The sequence below is a fragment of the Numida meleagris genome, chromosome 1, assembly GCF_002078875.1.
Source record: "Numida meleagris isolate 19003 breed g44 Domestic line chromosome 1, NumMel1.0, whole genome shotgun sequence".
Classification (NCBI taxonomy): Eukaryota; Metazoa; Chordata; class Aves; order Galliformes; family Numididae; genus Numida; species Numida meleagris.
The window spans coordinates 27,484,768-27,505,418 of record NC_034409.1 but is presented as its reverse complement, the minus strand read 5'-3'; the positions used below and the strand labels follow the sequence as shown (position 1 = coordinate 27,505,418).

The following is a 20,651-nucleotide window of genomic DNA, read 5'->3' as shown; positions in this document are numbered from 1 at the left end:
TAGTGGAGCAAGTTCAGCTAACACGCTAACAGGTTAGAGTACACCTTACAAGTTGGGAAAGTATGGCAACTTACCTAATTGTGACTAGAGCAATCAGACAACCTAGACTTAACAGTCTCAAGCACAGGCTGAAAAATGGATGGAGAAATTATATCAAAGACAAATTTCTGACCCCAATTCTTATTAGATTGCTTGGCACCCAGCTGCTCAGCTTTAGGTGAAAGTGTGAGCCATACAACAAGGGTAGGGAGGGATGGCAGAGTGGCAAAAACGTATGGAGCTGGCTGTACTGACTTCATTTGACTGAAATAAACTCAGTTATTAGGACTGGATCCACAGCACACTGAAACCAATGGAAAGATCTTCATTTGCATCAGAGGGTTTTGTACTAGGACGGCAGCATGGAACAGTTGGAACAAAGGCTAAAAATTGAGCCATGTGAGCTACGGAAAAGCAGAGCAAATTTTCCTACATCCTCAGTGCATACTGAAGACATTTCACACATTGTGGAGATGTTGTGTATTAAGCACTTGCTTCAGATTCAAACCCTCTGCGTCTAAGGAAGATGCAGCCGCACTCCTATCCATGCAAACATCCAGGGTCAAAGTTTTCAAGCAAATGATATAACTGGTTTGAGTTCCAAGAGCACTAGACACTTGGATTAAGTGACTATAGATAAAAATTAGAGGTTTTGCTTTTGTCATTCAGAACATGAGCAAATACGTGTAAATTCTGCCTGCTTCAATTCAGCAGCTGAGCAGGAACAAGCACTTCACTCCTGACAGCACTGCAGACTCTGTGTATCATAGTGAATAACAGTCTAGACACCAAAGGAGTCTGGATATTAACGGCTGCCTGAAGTGAAATCCAGCAACTCTCAGAAAGTTTCCCGGGCCAGCATTCCTCCCCTCCCAAGCAATCCAGAGTGTGGCTGTAAAATGCTTATATTCCATCCAGGCCTTTAGAAGGAAAGGTTAGGACAAGTTTTAAACACCCCTAGGAACTATCAGTACTGAGTCAATTCAAGAACATAGGCAGAGTTGCTCAACTTTTGTGCAATATCCTAATGCTCTGAAGAGATTCCTAGTAAGCAGTTGGTCAGAAACTTGGTATCAGTGCTCACTTCAGCAGGTGTACCATGGTAACAGGACTACAGGGCATTTGATAGCAAGCACAATTACTCTCTGTTGAAACCGGGCCACTTTGCAGCCACAAGTGGAAAACTAACAGGTGCATGGGACAATAAACAGGACAATGACTGCAGAATTATGATTAAGAACCTCAAGGGGAAAGGAGGTGTTTTGGGGGTGTCACTTCCCTCCTCCTCAGGAGATGCGCATGTCTGCAGCGTTATGCATTGAGTACCTGAGGGATCACTTCAGCAGGAATGCCTCCTGCTCTCTAACCTCAGTGCTTGAAGCACTGGTCTTGCTCTTTTTGATTTGCTCTCCTTCTAGGTTGTTGACCCCTCTATTTCCAACTGCACAACTATCTCAGCTTCCATGGGTTAGCAGAAGTTATCCCTGAGACTAACATGCCGTCTGTCAATAGCAAGGTTTTCCTGGAATATGCAGGCTGTGCACTGATGCCCTGCAGTGCTGCTGGAAACAAAGATTTCCTGGTCAAGTTTTCTAACCAATAAACTGTTGCACAACAAATGGGTACCAGCATCTTCAAATACCTTGAAACAGAAATGAAACCTGCTAAGAGGATCTCCTCTTGCTACAGGTGCCTGTTAGAGAATCAATGTTCATTCACAGCCTGTCCTTAACGTTTCCAATTGACAGGCTTCAAGCTACTTCCAGCTTCTCACACAACCTCCCCGGATTGTCCTGCAGAGGCAGTGAGTATTAAAATTAGTGGAGCAGGGATTGCCCTCTGAGACTCCTAACAGAGCAGTTTTGCATGTTGGAGGAGTAAGAGGAATGGGCTGCACAACTGGTTCTCCTTAACTGGCATCTCCTGCCACTGTTGGAGATGGCATTCTGGACTAAGTAGATCAGATAACACTTCTTACATTTATTTCTTACGCTCCATTCTGTCCGCTTAGTCAAGAGAGCTTGATTATGCATGTAGGTGAGGAGTCTAATACTGACAGCGTGAAGGTTAGGTTTCTTACCGGCAGTTTTTAAAATGTTCAGATCTGCTGTGATTGTTATGGCTACTTGTGAATGAATTTTGTACAGGTACATGATAATGAACAAAAATGCTAATATAATGAAAGAAGAATATAATATAATCTCAAATAACGTATTAAATACATAGGATATACCCCACAGCGCATACAATCTGTCCCACAAAAGAGGTTCACTTGGAAAAAGACAGTACCTTCATTGGTGATCTGCCAGCAGGAGAAGGGGAAACAGAGGCTACGTGTCTTGATGGTGATGCTGTAAAGTCAGAAAGATTCCAATGCAGTCTTTGTATTATAGTTTTCATTAAGAAGTCTTCTGAAGAGGTAAGAGATCATTCTACCCACAAATCTCTCTAGTTCCCTCTGTGTACTTGCCCCACAGTTGCAAGTAGTCTTAAAAATTCTATTTCTTTTTTCAGGATTGTCTTGTCATTCAACTAACAAAGTATAAGAAATTTCTGCAGCCATCTTCCATGACAAATTTTATACCATGTAAATTCATGTATACCCTATCAAACAATAACAGGATTCAAAGTATTTTCTGCTCCCATTTTTTCCTCCCTTTGTTCTTAAGAAATATAGTCCATATTTTAATGTCAAATAAGAAAAAATACAATACAAAACATACTTTGATGCATAAGGCTAAAACTTCAAAAAGTTTCTGCTCCCTTGAGAACAATTACATTGATAATACCACTTAATGCGTCTGTTTTTTACGTGGAAATTAGTCTTTTGAAGGGCAAATTGGTTATAGTAACAGAACTCACATATTTCCATGACTGCTGAGCATTTTCTGGCAAGTAAGATTCTTTTTCATTTATGATCATTACCAATTACTAACCTCTAATTATTTTAAGATCAAAAGATTAAATCTGATCATCCGCCCTAGTATCAGAATGAACTGTCTGAAATTCCTCAGTCATTAAATGAAGACGCAGAGTACTGAAAACAGAATGCTACAAATAAGCTTAATGAGATGAAAATATATGCAGTTCTACAGCCTTCCATGTCAGTAATCGAATAATAAACTAGCCTGCACAGGAAGTTAAATGTTAGTCAGAGTGGAAAGAATCTAAGCCCTCAAGTAAATCATTTTTTGATTGGACTTTAGACCAAAATGTCCATTAACTCACCCGTCTGTGCAGGTCTCGGTGGTACAGGAGGGGATATAAGCTTCCCACTGTCTGATGTGTTTCTGGCTTCTTTCCCACTGTCCAGGCTCCAGCTGCTGGGAGTGGCGTTTACAGCTGGAAGAGAACGCAAAAGCTGACACAGGCATCACCACTTCTAGCTGTCACAGTCAGGCTCTCTGACTTGCCTTTCTTTGTGTGGCTACAAATACACAGAATGAAAACTAACAGCATGGCTGCAAAGCTCTTGTGCTTACACCAGCATTTGAAAGGCTTTTAAATAACACCTGTCAGTCTCCTGGTTTGCCTAACCTATGCATCTGGCCCTCGGGTCAGTTTGGGACTGTACTGCAGTTTGGACCATCGATAACAACAGCAGCTGAGATAGTGCACTGGTGCACCGCAAATCCAGCCACAACGGGAGATGAGCTTGAAGCCTGTTAAATATAATCAGTTTATCTTTGTACCAGATCCCTACTTAAATGTTTCTAGGGAGAGGAGGACAGACTATTCATAAACTGTTTCCATTAACTCATTTTACATGCAGAAGGGACTAGAGAAGGAAACTCGCCAAATTCCAGTCAACGTCCCTCAGAAAGCTTTCAGTGCAAGGAGGCTTTTGTTGCCAGAATTGAAAGAAGGGCACAAAGTTGAGCGTGTTAGAATGGGGAGACATAAAAGTGTTTGAAGAAAACCAAATGAATAAATTATTATGTATTAGCGCAATTTATATACATTGTTTGTATACCTGGTCCAGGATCATGCAAATCAAATATCACGTTGACACGTCTAAAACTGGCTGTTCTATTTATCTGTTACTTTCACCAAACACCATGACTTTAACTGAATGATCTCCATAAGGCCTGGAACAGCTTCCATACTAAAACCGGATTATTTCATGTCTTCATACAGTCACTGCTCTCAGAAAGAACAAGCCAGACAGTCAGTTAGGGCATTTAACACGGAACAGCACACTAACTAACTAAAAATGTGCAGTTTTTCTTAACGCGTTCTGTAAACAGTGAAAAAGCTGCTTCCAAAGAAAATAAACAAAAAACGGGATGAACAACAACAAAAAAAAACCCTGAGAGGTGAAGAGTTCCTGAGACCTTTAAAACCCAAAACCTCTTCCACCAAATTCAAAGTTTTCTCAGGAAAGAACATGATCCTGCCAGGATGTGCCAGTTTCTTTCTTGTCTGCTAGTACCGCACGTGTGAGGAAGGAAGGACTGGAAGGACTGGAAGGACTTTGTGCTCATTTAGAAAGACGGAATGAAAAGCAAAGCACTGCTGCTAAATGCTAAGTGATGTTATCAGTTATTGCTGTTGTAGCAACACTAAGGTTTTTCAGAAGGACTGGAATGGCACTGTGCTACTCTATACAAGACTTTACACAAAAAGTAAAGTACAAATAACATTTGTTTTATAGCTGTAACAATATTGTCACAGTATAATTGCACGTTAATTGACCCCAAGAACAGCACACAGAATAATCAGTCTATTTTCTAGAGGATCATTTTGCCTTTTTATTGTCAGAGCATGCAATTCATTGTTTGCTTTTTACTGTAAGCTGTCACCTGGCAGTATGGTTTTGCCTTCATCATAAAAATGACTTGGCACCAGGCCTGGGTCCTTCAAATTCCTGAATCTATTGAGAAGCCATTTTTTTCTTTCAAGTTACCCAAGCAGTCAGTCTTTTGGACTGCTTAACTCTCTGGGAGATAGTATTTATCTTAACAACTCTACAATGTACTTGGCTGCATAGGCCATTACAAAAGCTTTGACCTTTTCACATTACATTTTTTCATGTTCTTCAGTTCTGTGAAAAATTTTACATCAAAGGACGTACAAATACTTATACAAATCAGCTTTTACTGAAGAAAATCTGATTCCTAGCCAGTTCTTGTTATAGTTTTGAAATGTTTTTAATGCATCTCTTTTATTGTAACCTTAATTCGTGGTGCAACAAAGAGTAGCACTTAATGAAATTATGGAGCATATAATGGATACAGGGAATATAACAAAATCCTGGAAAACAAGTTTGCCAACAATATTGAATTTCCCTGTGTGAAAAATTATAAAAGAAAATACTTTGTTTATTGACATCATAGGTTTCTTATTTACTCAAATTAGGCCAAAGTATAACCAAAAGCACAGTGACTGCCCATCTCTTTAGCTTCCTTCTGCCCCAGCCTCCAGAAGTTCATCTTCTCTAGGGTTCAGCTGCTCACACTTCTAATATAGCAGTTAGATGGGGAAAGGACAGATTACTCTAGCAGTCTGTTGCAACATTTTGCTGCACCATCCCTTTCTGCAAACCTCTGGGCCCTTCTGAGCACAACACTCAGTCCAAACAGACACTGCTTTTCCCCTTTTTTGGCAGCGTTTTGAAACTGAAGAATATTAGCATGTTTTATTTGCAAGAGCTGCTCTGAAAGTAATGCCTCCTATTTTATTATGTTGGCCCACAACATCACAGGTGGATGTTGGTGGAATGGCAGTAGAGGCTGAACCTTCCTTCCAGTATCCCCTTACATTTGTTGCTGTGACACATGGCACCAGAAGGGCAATCTGACAGAATGGCGTCTGACATGGAAGTGTGTATGAAGCAAAGGTGTTTCACTGAATTCCTCCATGCAGAAAAAATGGCACCATTTGTAAATGACCAACAAAAAACACTTTCTGCCTTTCTGGAGTGCGGTTGGTATGTCTCTAACACTTGCAGTGCAAGGCCATCATCATGACAACCAGCTGGAGGCCATTATTTGTGAAGTATGAGATCCCATGCAAACAGGATAGTCTTACCTCACTCACACCTACTACCTTTCCTGCAAGAAAATTTTTGCTACAAACTTATTTTTGACAAACTTGCTATTGCAAATTCACTCGTTTATCACCTTGGGACAGTACACTCGCAAACCTAGCAGACATAAGAGGATGCCTGAGAGGGGACCCACATCATCTTCATCATCATTGCTGTTTCATTGCTGTTCGAGACTGTGACCTCCAGACATGTGCATTCATCCCCACATCCCTTCTCTGGCACCAGCAGGCTGACATTGGAACTCCACAAAATAGACCAGTGATCTTTTTTCTGTCTGTTTCTCTGCCTCTTGTTCTCTCCGTTTCTCTCAGTTTCTCTTGTGAGTGATCTCTTTTCTCTGTCCATCCCTCTGTCTCCTTCAGTCTTTCTCCATTTTCCTCCATTTTCTCTTTCCGTTCCTTTTCTCTCGTTAAGTTGTTAAGTAATTGCAAAATTTATTTTGCTTTCTTAGAAGTCATAGCTCTTGTAAAATCATTAAGTCATAAAGTTGTTAAGTAATTATGAGTTTGATTTTGGTTTCTTAAGGTTGTATAGTTTAGCTGCACAGTTTAAGATAGATTTTCAGTGTGCCATCTTATAAAGTTACATCGTTTAGCTGTGCAAGTAGGATGGATTTAATTGTTAGAGTGCCAATATTTCTGTGATAACTGTGTGCCAATATTTGGGGATAACTGTAGCATACAGATTCTCATTAAAACTGATGATTGTGTATGGATCTCTGTGTATTGCATCTTATGGGCAGGACATGACACTACTGACACCACTGATGCTTGCTGATCAGTTGTGGAGACCTAACAGTGGATGTGAGCACAGTGAGATGGTGGGTGGTGCGCTTCAGCTCTGGTGACAGTGACATGAAAGACAAGCCACATTCCAGATGGCTATGCACAGCTGTCACACCACAGAATGAAGAGCATCTCTATCAGCTCATCCACATGAATTGGCTAAGGGTGGTGACTACGTTGAAAAAACAGTGCTTTGTAGATGAGAATCTTCTCTATCAAACAGCGTTATTGTGCTTTTTGTATGTGTTGTATTTTCCATGGAATTAAATAGAGGCATGACTTTCAGAGAGACCTATGTAGTATTTTGAAACTCAGAGATAATGCTATATGCTTAAGACAATTTGCATTATATTTTTCTTGATTTTCCAGGGTTGGTATGCTGCAAAATTTCCACTCACCTTTGTCAGTGCCAGGCAGATTAGAATCACTTCGTGGCAAAGCACCATCTCCAATATGATTAAACAACATTCTCTGTAAATCAAGAACAGAATGGTTTATGCATAACTGCAATTTTATTTGAGTAGTCTTTGAGTGAAAAAATATATTTTTGTTATTATCCCTTCCACATGTATCTACTTGGAGGTAGAGAGATAAACATCACCTAAGAACATAAATACTTGAATAAAAATGTGTACACAAATGAAGTATATACTAGTCTGAAAACTGTAGACACTGAAATCAGTGGGAGGATTATAACGTACTGAATTCTGACAGTTTCCTGCTCCCTGCATGACAAAATGAGGCTCAGTCCTCAGTCAGGTATCTGACTGAGTTAACCTGACTGAATACTAAACACATGGAGGGACTGATTTGCTGTTATCTTTGAAAAGCATTATGTGTTATTTCCAACGCTAACTTTTTTCTACCAGTATCACTCTTGCTTCTCTTCAGGAAAAGACCCGATCAAAGTCTCTTTTTCTTTCTTTTTGGATTCATTTAAAAAAATAATCACAGTAAATTTATGAAATAATTTTATAATTCCACCAATTATTTCTTCTGACAACATTCAAATAATCAGTGGGTCACTATTTTATCTTGACAACAGGAACAAACAACACATAGTCAATCCCACAAGTAATACAGACACACATTCCAAAGGAAACAAGAACAAAGTAAACCTTATGTTATTTTTTTTAAAGAGAAAATGAGGCAATATGTGAACTCCAAATCTGTCAATCTCTATTGACTTGGCACTGTGCCAAGTCATTGAGACACTATGCTATGGTTCCACACAATGGCAAATCCTGCTGCAGTGCAAACTTCATGGATCTAACACATTGCAGCTCCGTGTTACAGAATGAGGGACAGATACGTAGCCAATCCTACTTGATTTAAGACATCTCATAAGAGAATGAGTTGGTAGGTTTTGAGAAGACTGGGTTTGCTGTCTGTGCTGTAGTAACCATACTGGATCAGGCATTATCTTTTCCTGGAGCTACCATAAAACTGAGGTGGCGTAACTACATGCGTACTCTGATAGAAAATGTGATCATACATTCCTGCCTGGTCTGGATCAAATGTTCACTGCATAGCGAGTCTGCGGTACGCTAGGACCTGGTGGGCAAGTGTGGTGATGTTGAAATCTCTTATGTTGTGAAGGTCAAGAGCAGAAGCTGAAAAAGCAACTGAAATTGGGGAAGCTAAAAGAGGCAAAAAGCTTCATGATTTACAGAGAAATGAGAAACAAATGAAACAATGGAATATAAAACCATACAGAAGAGCAAGAGCAATCACAGGATATTTAATGAAACTCAAAAGAATCAAAAACATGAAAGCCAAAAAGCTCCACTATGAAGAAGTAAAGCACAAAAACTAAAGAATCAGTCAACAACAATAGACATTAACCCTCAGCATATGGGAGGACCTAGAGACACACCATACAACTGCTCAGCCAGAGATCAAAAAGCAGTCACATACAGATGATGACCAGACACAGCTGTACAGAGATGACCTTGAGCAGCAATTTCAATGAAGAGATCAGATGAAGTACTGCTGTGGTATGGTTCTATGCAATCCATTGAACTTCCTTAAAAGAGAGAGCTGGATTTGGACTTGAAAAACATGAATTTGCCTGTGCATCTCATGCTTCCAGGTTGAAATCTATTGTGAACTTTGCATTCATTAAGCCAAAGACATTCATAAATGGGTGATCTTTTTCTCATGAATGTAGTGTGAAGCTCCAACCAAGACCGTAAAAGTTAACTTCTATTAGACTAAAAACAGAGAGTGTGAGTTAAAACTTGACCATCTAAATTCTGATAAGAGTTGCAGGCATTTCTTAAGATATCTCCTTACAATTGTCCTGAGGATTTCTTTTGTCCATCTTCCTCATGAGGTAGAGAATCAGAACTTGCCTTCTGATCACAGTTCATTTTTAACGTTCAGGAAACAGAGCACCAGAGAAAGAAACTGCATCTTTCTGGGGAAAGATACATCCTCATTCATACTTATGAGGGCAAAACTTTCAGACCTTCTCATCTTTGAAACATGCTTCACTGTACAAGGAAGATAATTTTCTACTTACCCTCTCTTGGGACACTGAGGGTAGAGACAGATTGGGAGATTTTGCTGCCAGGCGAGTCTCTGAGAGCGTGGAGGCTGGGCCTACATGCTCCTCAGCCTCCCTTATCGAATCTCGGGTAGAGTGGGGAACAGAAGCCGCATTCCACTTGGCAAAGCAAGAGTTTGCAGTCTGGGAGCAAAAACGGGATAATTTTTCTTTGCGGCAAGCTGTAAAACCGCATTATTTAAAGAAAACCTCCTGATCTTTCCAGTATGTTGGTTTGGCTCCAACACCAGCAAGAAAGTGCCCAGTAGATATATCAGCAAGCAATTACTGAGACCTGTTGTTAAGTCTGGCTCAGCTTTAATAATAATTCTTAAGCCCTCATATAACAGCACGAGGACTTCATCAGAAAAGAGGAAAAAGTTAAATCAAGAGCCAATTCAATAACCGAAGAACAAAGAGACAAGAATACAATAACTAAAGAGAAACCAGAAATCCAATTCTAAAATTCTATCAGAGTCAAAACTTCTGGTGGAAATGAGAGCTAGTGCTGAAAAGAGGGCCTTTCACAGGGTACTTATGTTCTCTTCTTTCTCAGCTTCAGCAAGATGTGCATAGTGTGATATTGTGGATTGAAACAGCATCTATATAAAAGGAAAACACTTTAGGAAAACAGGTCCATTCAGAAGAAAAGATGAAATAAGGATTCAAAACAGGCTAGCTCACCAAGCCCATTTTGCATTTCAGATAACTCAAAAGATTCAAATTTTATACAGAGCTACGCACCAGTAATTTTGAGATAAGGACTCATTATTTCCTCTGGAGTAACAAAACATCATTCTTTTCCAAAACTCCTCTGAAAATAGGAATTGCCACATGGAGTGGGTTATGATCTCACAGTGGCTAGGATTATCTATTTCATAAGACACTGAGGGAATTTTCTAGTTTTTCTTCTTCCCTAGATTGAGCAAACACTGCTGTTTCAGACAATCAGGATATGCACGTTTTTCTCCAATGAGAGAAAATATCAAGACTAGATCTAAATCTTAAAAAGGAAGCAGAAATGTAATCAAATACAGTATATTCTCTTCACATCTCTTGTGTGTGTGTGCTAAGAAGCTATTTGTTTGTAGAAACAAAAAAACTGAAAATTAACAGCACTGAGCAGACAGTGAAACTGCTCGAGGTTCAACAAGTGCCTTTGTCATCTTCTTAACTAGAGTTAAGAAGTTATCTTCCTACCTGTGAGGCTTCCAAAGAAGTAGGGTAGATGGCACTGCAGGGTCGCTCTCTGGGGGACAGGCAAGAGTTTTCTCGGGAATGCTTATGTTTGTCAGATAACAGAGGAGAGGCTAGAACACAAACGTGTCAAGTGATTCACACACTGAAATTCAGTCATCTCAATTCTGTAAGACTATTTATGACAAAGAAATCCTCTGCTGCTAGTGATGCTCATTCTTCAAAAAAAAGAAAAAAGCAGCTAAATTTGATGTCTGGAGACATCATGCAAAAATTATTTAAAGATTCAGCTGTGAAACAGATCAAGAATATTTATAATATTATTAATAATATTAATATTATAATTTAATATTAATTTAATCCAGTTTACCACAGGAGCACTGACCTCTTGCACTGGATGGAGCAGAACTGGTCACATTAGGTGAAGCAGAATGAGTAGAGCTCAAGCTTGAGGTAGACGGACTAGGCTGCGTAGAGAAAAGATGGTGTTGTTACCACATCGTACTTACTAGTTTGGAAAGTAAGAATTTTTAATATATTTCACCCAAACTTTTTTTTATTGTAAAACAAAGAACTAATAATTTGTTAGTGATTTTTCAGCAAAACAGTGCAAAGAACATTAATGTAACTACACAAAAAGGTTTACTACAATATCAAATAAACAGAAATACAATTAATGTATTAACATAATTACATCACTGTGATTACTGAATAGAAAAGTCTAGGTAAGGTCAGATAATTTTGTATAGTATGTTGATTTTGTTAAAAATTCTTACTCCAAGTTTGGAAGAAACTGTTACATAAAAATTGTTCTGTGTAAGTTAAGGAGGCTAACAGGCCATTTAAATATTCATTTTTAACAGGTATCAGCAGTTAACTTTTACATTTCTGAACGGATAGAAGCATCAATTTAGTAAATTCACAAGAAAAAAAAAAAGCAGTTTGAAGAATGACAATAATTTGTACCTGCATGTTAAAAACTTCATCAGAGCTTTCTGACTGCCCAGTGATATTGCTGACTTCAGCAGAAGCTTGGGATGACAGTGATGAGGATGAATACCGATTCACAGCTGGGTAACTCAAAGGACTATTTTAAAAAATAATGAAACACAAAACAGTTTAGTCTAGTTGCCAGTTATCATTTTCCATGTGAAAACAACACATGCTATTAATCTCCACAATTTAATCTAGATTTTTCCAAAGAGGAAGAAAAGGGAAGAGAGAGAGAGAAGCAGCTATTCATACCTGAAGATACTTCAGGCTGACCTTAGAGAAAGCATGCACGCAATAAAAATATTCTATGGGTCATCTTCCACAAGTAACAAAATCTACCAATTTCAAGTAATTTAACTTGCCTGCGCCGCGGTATTACCCGAGCACCGTCTGGACTCATAGAAACAGGTACTGAGTTTCGACATACACGAGGACTTCCATTTGGAAAATGGATAGGGCTAGCTTGCACACAGGCAGAAAATTCCTGCAAGTTGTTAAAAGAAGATTAATTGAAATGAACATTTAATTGAATAGTTATATCTGCATTTTATCTTGCCAAGAACGACTTGAGGGGCCTGGTGGATCAAAAGTTGGACATGAGCCAGCAGTGTGCTCTTGCAGCTCAGAGGGCCAACAGTATCAAAAGAGGGCTGGCCAGCAAGGCAAGGGAGGTGACTGTCCCCTTTCTGCTCTGCCCTCATGAAGTCCCATCTGGAGTACTGCATTCAGGCCAGGGGCCTTCATCACAAGGACAGAGGCCACAAAGATGATCAGAGGGCAGGAGCTTCTCTCCAGAAGAAAGGTTGAGGGAGCCAGGCTTGTTCAGCCTGGAGAAAAGAAGGCTCCAGGGAGACCTCACTGTGGCCTTCCAGTACTTGAAGTGAGCTTATAAGCAGAAAGGAGACCAACTTTTCACACAGCCTGATAGCGACAGGACTAACGGAGGTTAGATGTTAAGAAGAAACTCTTCACTCAGAGCGTTTGGAACTGGGTGGTTTTTGAGGTCCCTTCCAATCCAAACCATTCTATGATTCTATGATTTTAGATTAGCCTCAACATTAGAAAAAAATATTTTAACTTTTTGCTGATTATACTTTCCCTTTAGTCAAACATGATTATCTAGTTGTAGGTACCCCTGTTCAGTGCAGGGGAGTTGGACTAGATGACCTTTAAAGGTCCCTTCCAATTTGAAGGATTCTATGATTCTATCCTTTTTCTCTGCTCAGCATGGAAAATTTATTAACTTTCCCTATGCTCTGATACTGTAATTCTGTAAGATGTAATGTGGACAAACAACCAAAAGATGTCACTATTTGTTGCTTAGGAAAATTAACCACTGTTACTGCAGCTAGACTGTCTTCTGGTTCATCTGAGCAGCACTCATGTACCTGTATTCCCAAACTAGACTTCATCACGAAGAACTGATCCACCAGCTTTTTGTGCAAAGGTCTCATATCCTGGGGCACAAACTTCTCATGCACAGCTAAGCCAAACTCCAGAATTTGGGCCTGCAGAAGAGATAGGAGGAAAAAGAGGAAAAAATACATTTTAGATCTCTTTTCGTTTCTATCTTTCGAACAACCAAAAAATTATCTTGTGAATCCAAACAAACAACAACAAAAAAAAAACACCAACATGCATACTGAAATAATTTGTTTGCACGTCTGAGAGACCTGTAATCAAACCAGATCTAAAAGCCTAAGACCAAAATCAGTGACACACAAGAGGATTTATGCTTTTTCTCATTTTACTATTCGATTTTCTAGATTTGGTTTACATGAATTCAGCACTAATCTAATACCACTACAAATAATGCAGTGAAAAACGTGGCTAGGTGGTAACTACACAAAGAAACAGCTCTAAACTAAATGAAAGGAGTCTTCTATGCAAACAGTTATCATAAAAAAGACATGAACCATAACAGCAATAACCACAACCAATGGACTCTGGAATGTATTTTCTATGATGTTCGTGTTTCCCTGTTCTATCCCAACTCCAGAGAAACCTCAGTAAGTGGTGGCTTTACCTATATCCACAATGTAATGCCCAACAGGTTTCAGACTAACTTTACTAAAGTTCTCATCTTGCTCAAAGTTGGTCACAGGCATTAAAAATATTGCATTAATTAAGCAACAAGTCGAATAAATTTGAATTTAAAAACAAAACAGTTATACTGCACTGTAATACGTTTGAACGAGAGCTACTGTTGACATTTTGTGTCAGATTCTTTGGAGCAACGCAGCTACAAAGCACCACTGACCCCAGGTCAGAACTGCAGCATTGAACCCTCAGTGAGCCAGCCCAACTCTTAACAGAAAATGCAGAGGATTCAGAAATCACCTGTGTTCACCAGACAGGTTTTAACTGGCATCACTTGGAAGTCACATTTTTCCATGGGAATATGAGTGGTGTCTTCCAGGAGTCTGTCTTGGGACTGGAGTGAGTGCAGCTTCAAGCAAGTTTGCTGATAACACTAAGCTGAGTGGTGCCATTGATATGACAGAAGGGCCATGAAAATGATCAGAGCAACATCAGGCTGGAGCACTTCTCTTATGAAGAAAGGTTGAGGGAGCTGGACTTGGTTCAATTTGGAAAAGAGAAGGCTCCAGGGAGACCTCATTGTGGCCTTTCAGTACTTGAAGGGCATTTACAAGCAGGAGGGAGACCAACTTCTTACACAGTCTGATAATGATAGGACATAGGGGGAATGGCTTTATACTGAAAGAGGGGAGATTTAGATTAGATGTTAGGAAGAAATTCTTGACTCAGAGGATGGTGAGGCACTGGAACAGGCTGCCCAGTAAATTTGAGGATGCACTATCCATGGAGGTGTTTGAGACCAGTTTGGATGGGGCCCTGGGCAGCCTAAACTAGTGGGTGGTAACCCTGCCCAGAGCAGGGGGTTGGATGGCTCTAAGATTCTATGAATTTACTACCTCTGAATTTTAAATTAAGAGTCTGCGGTATTAACCTGTAACTTGAAAAACACTGCAATGTAACATTAATATATATTACCTTCATATATTACATTTTATCTTAACCTGGAAAGAAAGTTTGAAATTTCAACATGCTGCATAGAGTAGAGATAGGTAAAAGTCAGTCAAAAGAGCTGAAATGCTCTGTTAAAGTGATCAAAATAATTTGTTTCAGCATTTCCAGCCTTCTTATACATAATTCTCCTCTTGGATAGTCTACCAGTAATCTATATACTTAGACTGAATTATGTGAGTTAGGTCTCTGCATCGTGACATTTTCTGAGGGACAGGGAAAATGGAAACATTCTCCTTTCACTTCTCTCAGTGAAAATACGCTAAATCTTTTCCTTCAATTTCCAACTTGTGAATATTTGGTTTATTCATCATCCCTTAAAAATAGACTATTTTAAGTTTAATCATTTGGCTTACTGCACAAACAAATCAATATCCAGGGATAATTTTATAATCATCTCACTTTGCTAAAACAAATGTAAACAAAAATTAAAATAAATAATAATAATAAAGAAACCCAGCGACTGTTTTATAACATAATCAAATTCTAGAACCTGCAACTTCCATCAATTCATCAAAATCTACACAGTTCATTTATCTTTAATTTCAATTTTTTCAGTAGTGGGAATATTCATGATATAAGGACCACGATAAATAGGAGAATGAAGAAGTAATAGAAAAATTATATAGCGCATAAAAATTCAATGGTGTGATTGTATCACGTGGTGTTTATTTTAGTGCCTACCCAGACAGGCAATTGTTATTAGTGTTATTAGATATCTTCCACTGTAAGAAGATTTTTCTTTTCCCTTCCTCTGTGTGCGTGTGCTTGTATACTACACATTGTAGTAAAAATGATATTTGTTCTGTACTAGTGGTAAAATGCAATGTACAAATATTTGTTTAAGCCAAACCATTTACTGAGAATACTGTTTATTCTGCAGTAGTACTATTAATTAACTATTAATACATTATAATACATAATGTATTAACTATTAATACATTGTGCAAATATTCACACGTGATCAGCACTGTACAAAAACATGCCTCATCTTCAACTTTTAATTTATAATAGTTTGAAGTGCTTAAGAGGGACAGAAGGAACTAGGGAGAATATATTAATGTGACTTGGAAACCTGCTTATATAGGAATGCGCTGTCTATTTGCAAACTAATTCAGACAATAGTGAAGACCACTAAGCAGTTAGTAACCTGTGCAACCTGCTGTAGGGAGCCTGCTTTGGCAGGGGGGTTGGACTCAACAATCTCTTGAGGTCCCTTCCAACCCCCACAATTCTTTGATTCTGAAATTTTGTACTTTTTTTTTGGGATGCATCGTTTCAACTAGAACGGCTGAATTAGTGACCTAGTCAGGATTTTTCCCCCACTTTACCTGCTCAAGCATCAGCTCTCTCAAGCGCGTAATCTTCTCTCCATCTTCCGGATGGTTCAAAACATATTCTTTGACAAAGAATGCCTGAAGCAAAACAAAAATCACAAAATAACAAAGCAAGTAGAAACAAATCTTCTTGTTTTTTGTTTTTTAAACAACAGTTTTTCATGGTGTTTTTGAAACAAAAGCTCTTTTTGCAGTGCTAAATGATTAATTATTCATTTCTGCATTGGTGGAGAGTATGGATAAATAAAATGGAGCCATTCTTGAAGTGGAATTCAACCAGCTGATGAATATTCTGGACAGATCCTGAATCAAATCTGGAAAGCGGCAAATCATAGATGAAATGAAACACAGGTTACCTGAACTAAATATCTTTTTCCCACTGATTGTGAACTAGGAGTTTCAAACAATTGCAAAGAGTTCGACAAGAAGCCTTTTCATACTAGGAGCTTTGTTATCCATTAAATACGAAGATACCATATGGACAGCATGGAATTGTAAGCTACTATATGTATTGGAGCTGTGCCAGTGTCTTATACACTCTTATAATTAATGTTTGAAAGAATTCATGACAATATTGATTTCAAAAAGCCACACTTCTTCACTTCGGGAGCATCTGACAAACAATATGTGAGTGTGTTCATGAGCTTATATGACTTCCCATCCCACTTCCAGTGGTCAAATTGTACCAGTCATAATACCCTGAAGTCATTTCTATCTATCAGCAGCAGACTGGACATAGCAGTCACCTTTTTGTTCACAGTTACATCTTACTTACCATGGCACCTATGCCACTCTGCAAAGGGATTGTACTGAATTTACAACAATGCTTAGCTCTGTTCTACAAAGAAAATAGCCAGCTGCTCATTTGAGAGATTTGCAGACCTTCTCAGAAGTGTGTCTGTCACAAAAGATCTCCATTCACATACAGTTTTCTGTCCATAGAGTTGAGAGGATAATAGTGGCTGCTTTGTGCTGTTTCTCACTGGTCTTAGTGATTCTCTCATATAGCACTTACAAGGCCCTCCCTTCATCTTTAGCTATTAAAATTTTTGCTGTGCATAATGATTTGTAAATATAGGCAACAGTGGAGCTGGAGATTAATATACCCCTTTCTCTGACAGTTCCAAAATTTCATGCTGTGGCAACTCATGAGACCTGTCTAGAAAATGCTGATACTGTAGCAAAGAACATTTATTTTACATGGCTCTCTCACTGCAGATAAGTCAACATGAAGTCTTACAGGTTTAAATTGTAAAAAGGAGCCCTCTGATACTGCTTGCTAAATTCTCAAATCCCAAACTTCTGACAGCTGCTTTTTTTCCCCCTCATCTAAAAATCTTGATGTGTTTTCAGTATTGAGCAGGTGGTGTCCCAGCAGTTTTAGGCTGAGATTTATACAGAACTGCAAGAAATGTAGTATGAGTCAGAGATGTAATAATTTAACTTTAAGCAAAATCCCCAGATTTTAAGAGGAAAAAAAAAAATCAGAATTCAACTAAATCCAGTAAGTCTCAGAGCCCGTGGTTTCCAATAATTAAACATGAAAGTGCTTCTACTCAGCTCCGAGCATATGCAAAGGAATTAAAAGAAAAATATGCTATAGCACAAAGTGCAATCTGAGAGGTGTTAGTTAACAGGCACAAAACACACTTCATGCTTTTTTAGCATACAGAAAGGCATTGCATAAGAGCTATCACTTCTCTAGACTTTCCTGAGATATACTTCTGTACTAAAACCAGTGAATGAAAGGGTAGCTCTAACAGATGTAATATCAGCCAAATTACTGCATAGTTAGAGACAACTCCTTTTTATCCCACAAGGAGAAAAGATGAGGGAAAAAAAAAAAGCAGAATCAAGATGGCAGCAGTTGACCGAAAGGGATTATTTGCTGGATCTTATACTTTTTAAAGCTGGGAAGATGCCAAAAGGGAAATAAAGTATCTGTAAAGACATGTCCATACTCACCTCAAGACCACGTGCTTGGTCAAACATACATGTTGTAATGTCCTATCTTAGATATACAGCCAAGGAGAGAGAAAGAGGGAGGCAGAGGACAAAAGGGAATAAAAAGCTACAAATGAAGACTATCTAGGAGACCAAGAACTGCAGCTAAGAACAGTAAAAAGAACAGAACAAGCTAGGACCTTTAATATGCTCACGAATAGTGGAGAGCTATGCAGAGAAACCTAGCTAGTTCAGACCAAACGCAGATACTGCTTATTCAAACCAGACATGGCTCTGACATGTCTATACTGCTCCAGCGACTCCATTTGTGGTGCTTTGCTTTGCTAAATAAGCTTTGCTGTCCTTTAAAAAAAAAGACAGCTGGGAGACACCACATATGGTATTGCTTTGCCTTAGCCCCACAGCTTTCATAAATGCTGCAGTATTAATGACAGTTTCTAACACTATAGCAGAATCAAATCTCTTGTAGTTTAATTTAAATGCAGCTTTATCAAATTTACCTCTGTTGAATGAACAACAAATTTTACAGCCTTTGAGACAAGTGGGTAGTTATTCAACTTGAAATTTTCAGTGGAAAAGGAACAAGTAGCTAATTCAAGTATTTCAAAAGACTACTGTGAAAAACTGGGAGATCAAACTAGGCTGAGAAACATAGTCCTTCTTTCTTTTCACTGCTGTTTCAAAATCTCACATAAGTTTGTGAAAATACATCGTCCCCAAAATTTAAGCTTTTCTTAAGGTGATTCAGAGATTACAATAACCAGGCACAGCTTCTGGGGACAAATCTAGCACTGAGGTAGAAGCTTGGATATTTTAGAAGTATTGCAGTTGCAACTCGCTAGATTTTTCCAGAAAACAGTTTTCCTCTAGAATATGAAGGGGCAGAAGAGTAAGGATATAGAAAATGATTCCATGAGATAAATAAATTTGTTCTTAAGAACAACTTCTCTTCAATCAGAACATCCGCTCACAAAAGGAAATGTGCTGTTCAGCCAGAAGTATATCCTCACCTGGGCTGGGGTGTACATATAACAGTAATACAGTTTGAACTAACTATTTCTAATGAAAAATCATGATAAAGTTAAGCACTAACCACTAAAGAATACAAGGTGAACAATGAAGCTATATATATTTAACATCAACTCACACCCAAACTGCAATATAACTGTAATTAAATGTATAATTTATAACAGTTTCTATCCTTGATTCATACAGAGGAGCTTTATCTGTTCAGAGAAATAATTAGAAAGAAACAGTCTTGTAACAGATTTTTAATAAACACAAAATAAATTGCTTACCTCTTGGTATCTAGTAACACCACCATTAACTGCTGCATCAATGACCCCATTTAGACACATTGTGAGAGGGTTAATGTTTTGCATCTGTCGAGTTTGACACTGACTGATCAGCGTTCTGAGTTGCTGGTTCTTATTTTCCAAGACTTCAATGGCATTCTCAAGGGGACTCATTTCCACCTGATACGGGAGTGAGGAAAATTGCAAACTGCTTAATCCTCAGTTAAAAGATGAACTACATTAAAGGTAATTTTTCTGTTGAATTCTAAACCTGAAAATAACATTAATCCATGTAATTATGTAATGGGACATAAAGATTCTTTTTCACTTGTAAAATATCTGAACAGAGAACCATCATATTTTATCACTTAACCAAGTGCCAAAGCAAAGAGCCCTCTCCAGTAGGTTAATTATCTGACCTTCAGAGATTGCTCAGCACCTGCTACAAAATACACACTTCAGCATGTGGTGAAACTTGGGATTTGGGAGTTTTTTTGAATTGTCCTTGGAAACTTTACCTAATTGGGGGTGAGGTCAGAGAGTGCTTCATTGTGCTTAGGGACACAGAGCAGAGTTTAAGTATGGGTGAGCTAGTTCCCACACCCAACATATATAGTCAACAGCAGTATGGATGAGAAGTTGGAATGTAGGCTTTGATGACAATTGAGTTAGAGTCAAGGGCAGTCACTGAACAGGATGTGCCTGTCTTCCAGAGCGTGAGGAAGCTTTACTCACTGTTGGCATGAACTGCAGGAAAAGCAAAGAGCAGAGAGATGGGAAGAGGGCCTGTAGTTGGCATAATTTACCGAAACGTTAAAGCACGAATTTGAGTTATGGTCCAGTACATACCCAGAAAAAAATATTAGAACTAGCTGTAAGAAATGGTGACTATAATGGTAACACAGTAACTTAGGTGGTTCTTCTATATTCCAGTTTCCATGTAATAATTTGGTTGGGGTCATATTAACCTAGTAATGTCTTTGTAGAAGTCAACTAACAAAATTTTGTGCCGCACACAATTTTTTTCGCTTTTTACAAAATTACTTTTTTGGTTTTCTGCAAGACCGTATCAGTTTTACAACAGTAACCCAATAATAAATGGGATTATTAAGATTAGCTTTAATGGGAAGGGAAAAGGTTACAGATGTTATATTCTCTGGCTCAACAATTGACCAATTTTTTAGAGTTTTTTATAAAGCAACACTCCTCCGAATACATTTGAAAAGTATTTAAGGATTTTCCAAGAAATAAAACAAGGAATGAGAAGAAATTACAGTGTGTCAGAAGAAGATTGTTAGACCCTATTCCTACAAGATCTGCGTAGGCATGCTTCTGTGCCCATGCTGAGAACTGGTAACTTCAAGAGAGTTCTAGGTGGAAAAAGAGATATACCCA

General features: G+C 38.6%; 1 protein-coding gene across 4 annotated transcripts in view; it reads right to left on the bottom strand.

Annotated features, from left to right (window-relative positions):
* Positions 1-20,651, bottom strand: part of DOCK4 (dedicator of cytokinesis 4) — a 253,261-nt gene that overhangs the window by 3,793 nt on the left and 228,817 nt on the right. For 2 of the 4 annotated variants that reach the window (XM_021384917.1, XM_021384918.1), the window contains 11 exons: positions 19,260-19,436; positions 15,991-16,074; positions 13,000-13,119; positions 11,974-12,095; positions 11,585-11,705; positions 11,004-11,085; positions 10,622-10,731; positions 9,398-9,565; positions 7,272-7,344; positions 3,268-3,381; positions 2,329-2,390 (listed from right to left, as the gene is read on the bottom strand). In XM_021384917.1, the coding sequence (XP_021240592.1) occupies positions 2,329-2,390; positions 3,268-3,381; positions 7,272-7,344; positions 9,398-9,565; positions 10,622-10,731; positions 11,004-11,085; positions 11,585-11,705; positions 11,974-12,095; positions 13,000-13,119; positions 15,991-16,074; positions 19,260-19,436 (1,233 nt within the window). The remainder of the gene's footprint in view (positions 1-2,328; positions 2,391-3,267; positions 3,382-7,271; positions 7,345-9,397; positions 9,566-10,621; positions 10,732-11,003; positions 11,086-11,584; positions 11,706-11,973; positions 12,096-12,999; positions 13,120-15,990; positions 16,075-19,259; positions 19,437-20,651) is intronic. The other 2 variants (XM_021384919.1, XM_021384920.1) reach the window with 1 other exon arrangement.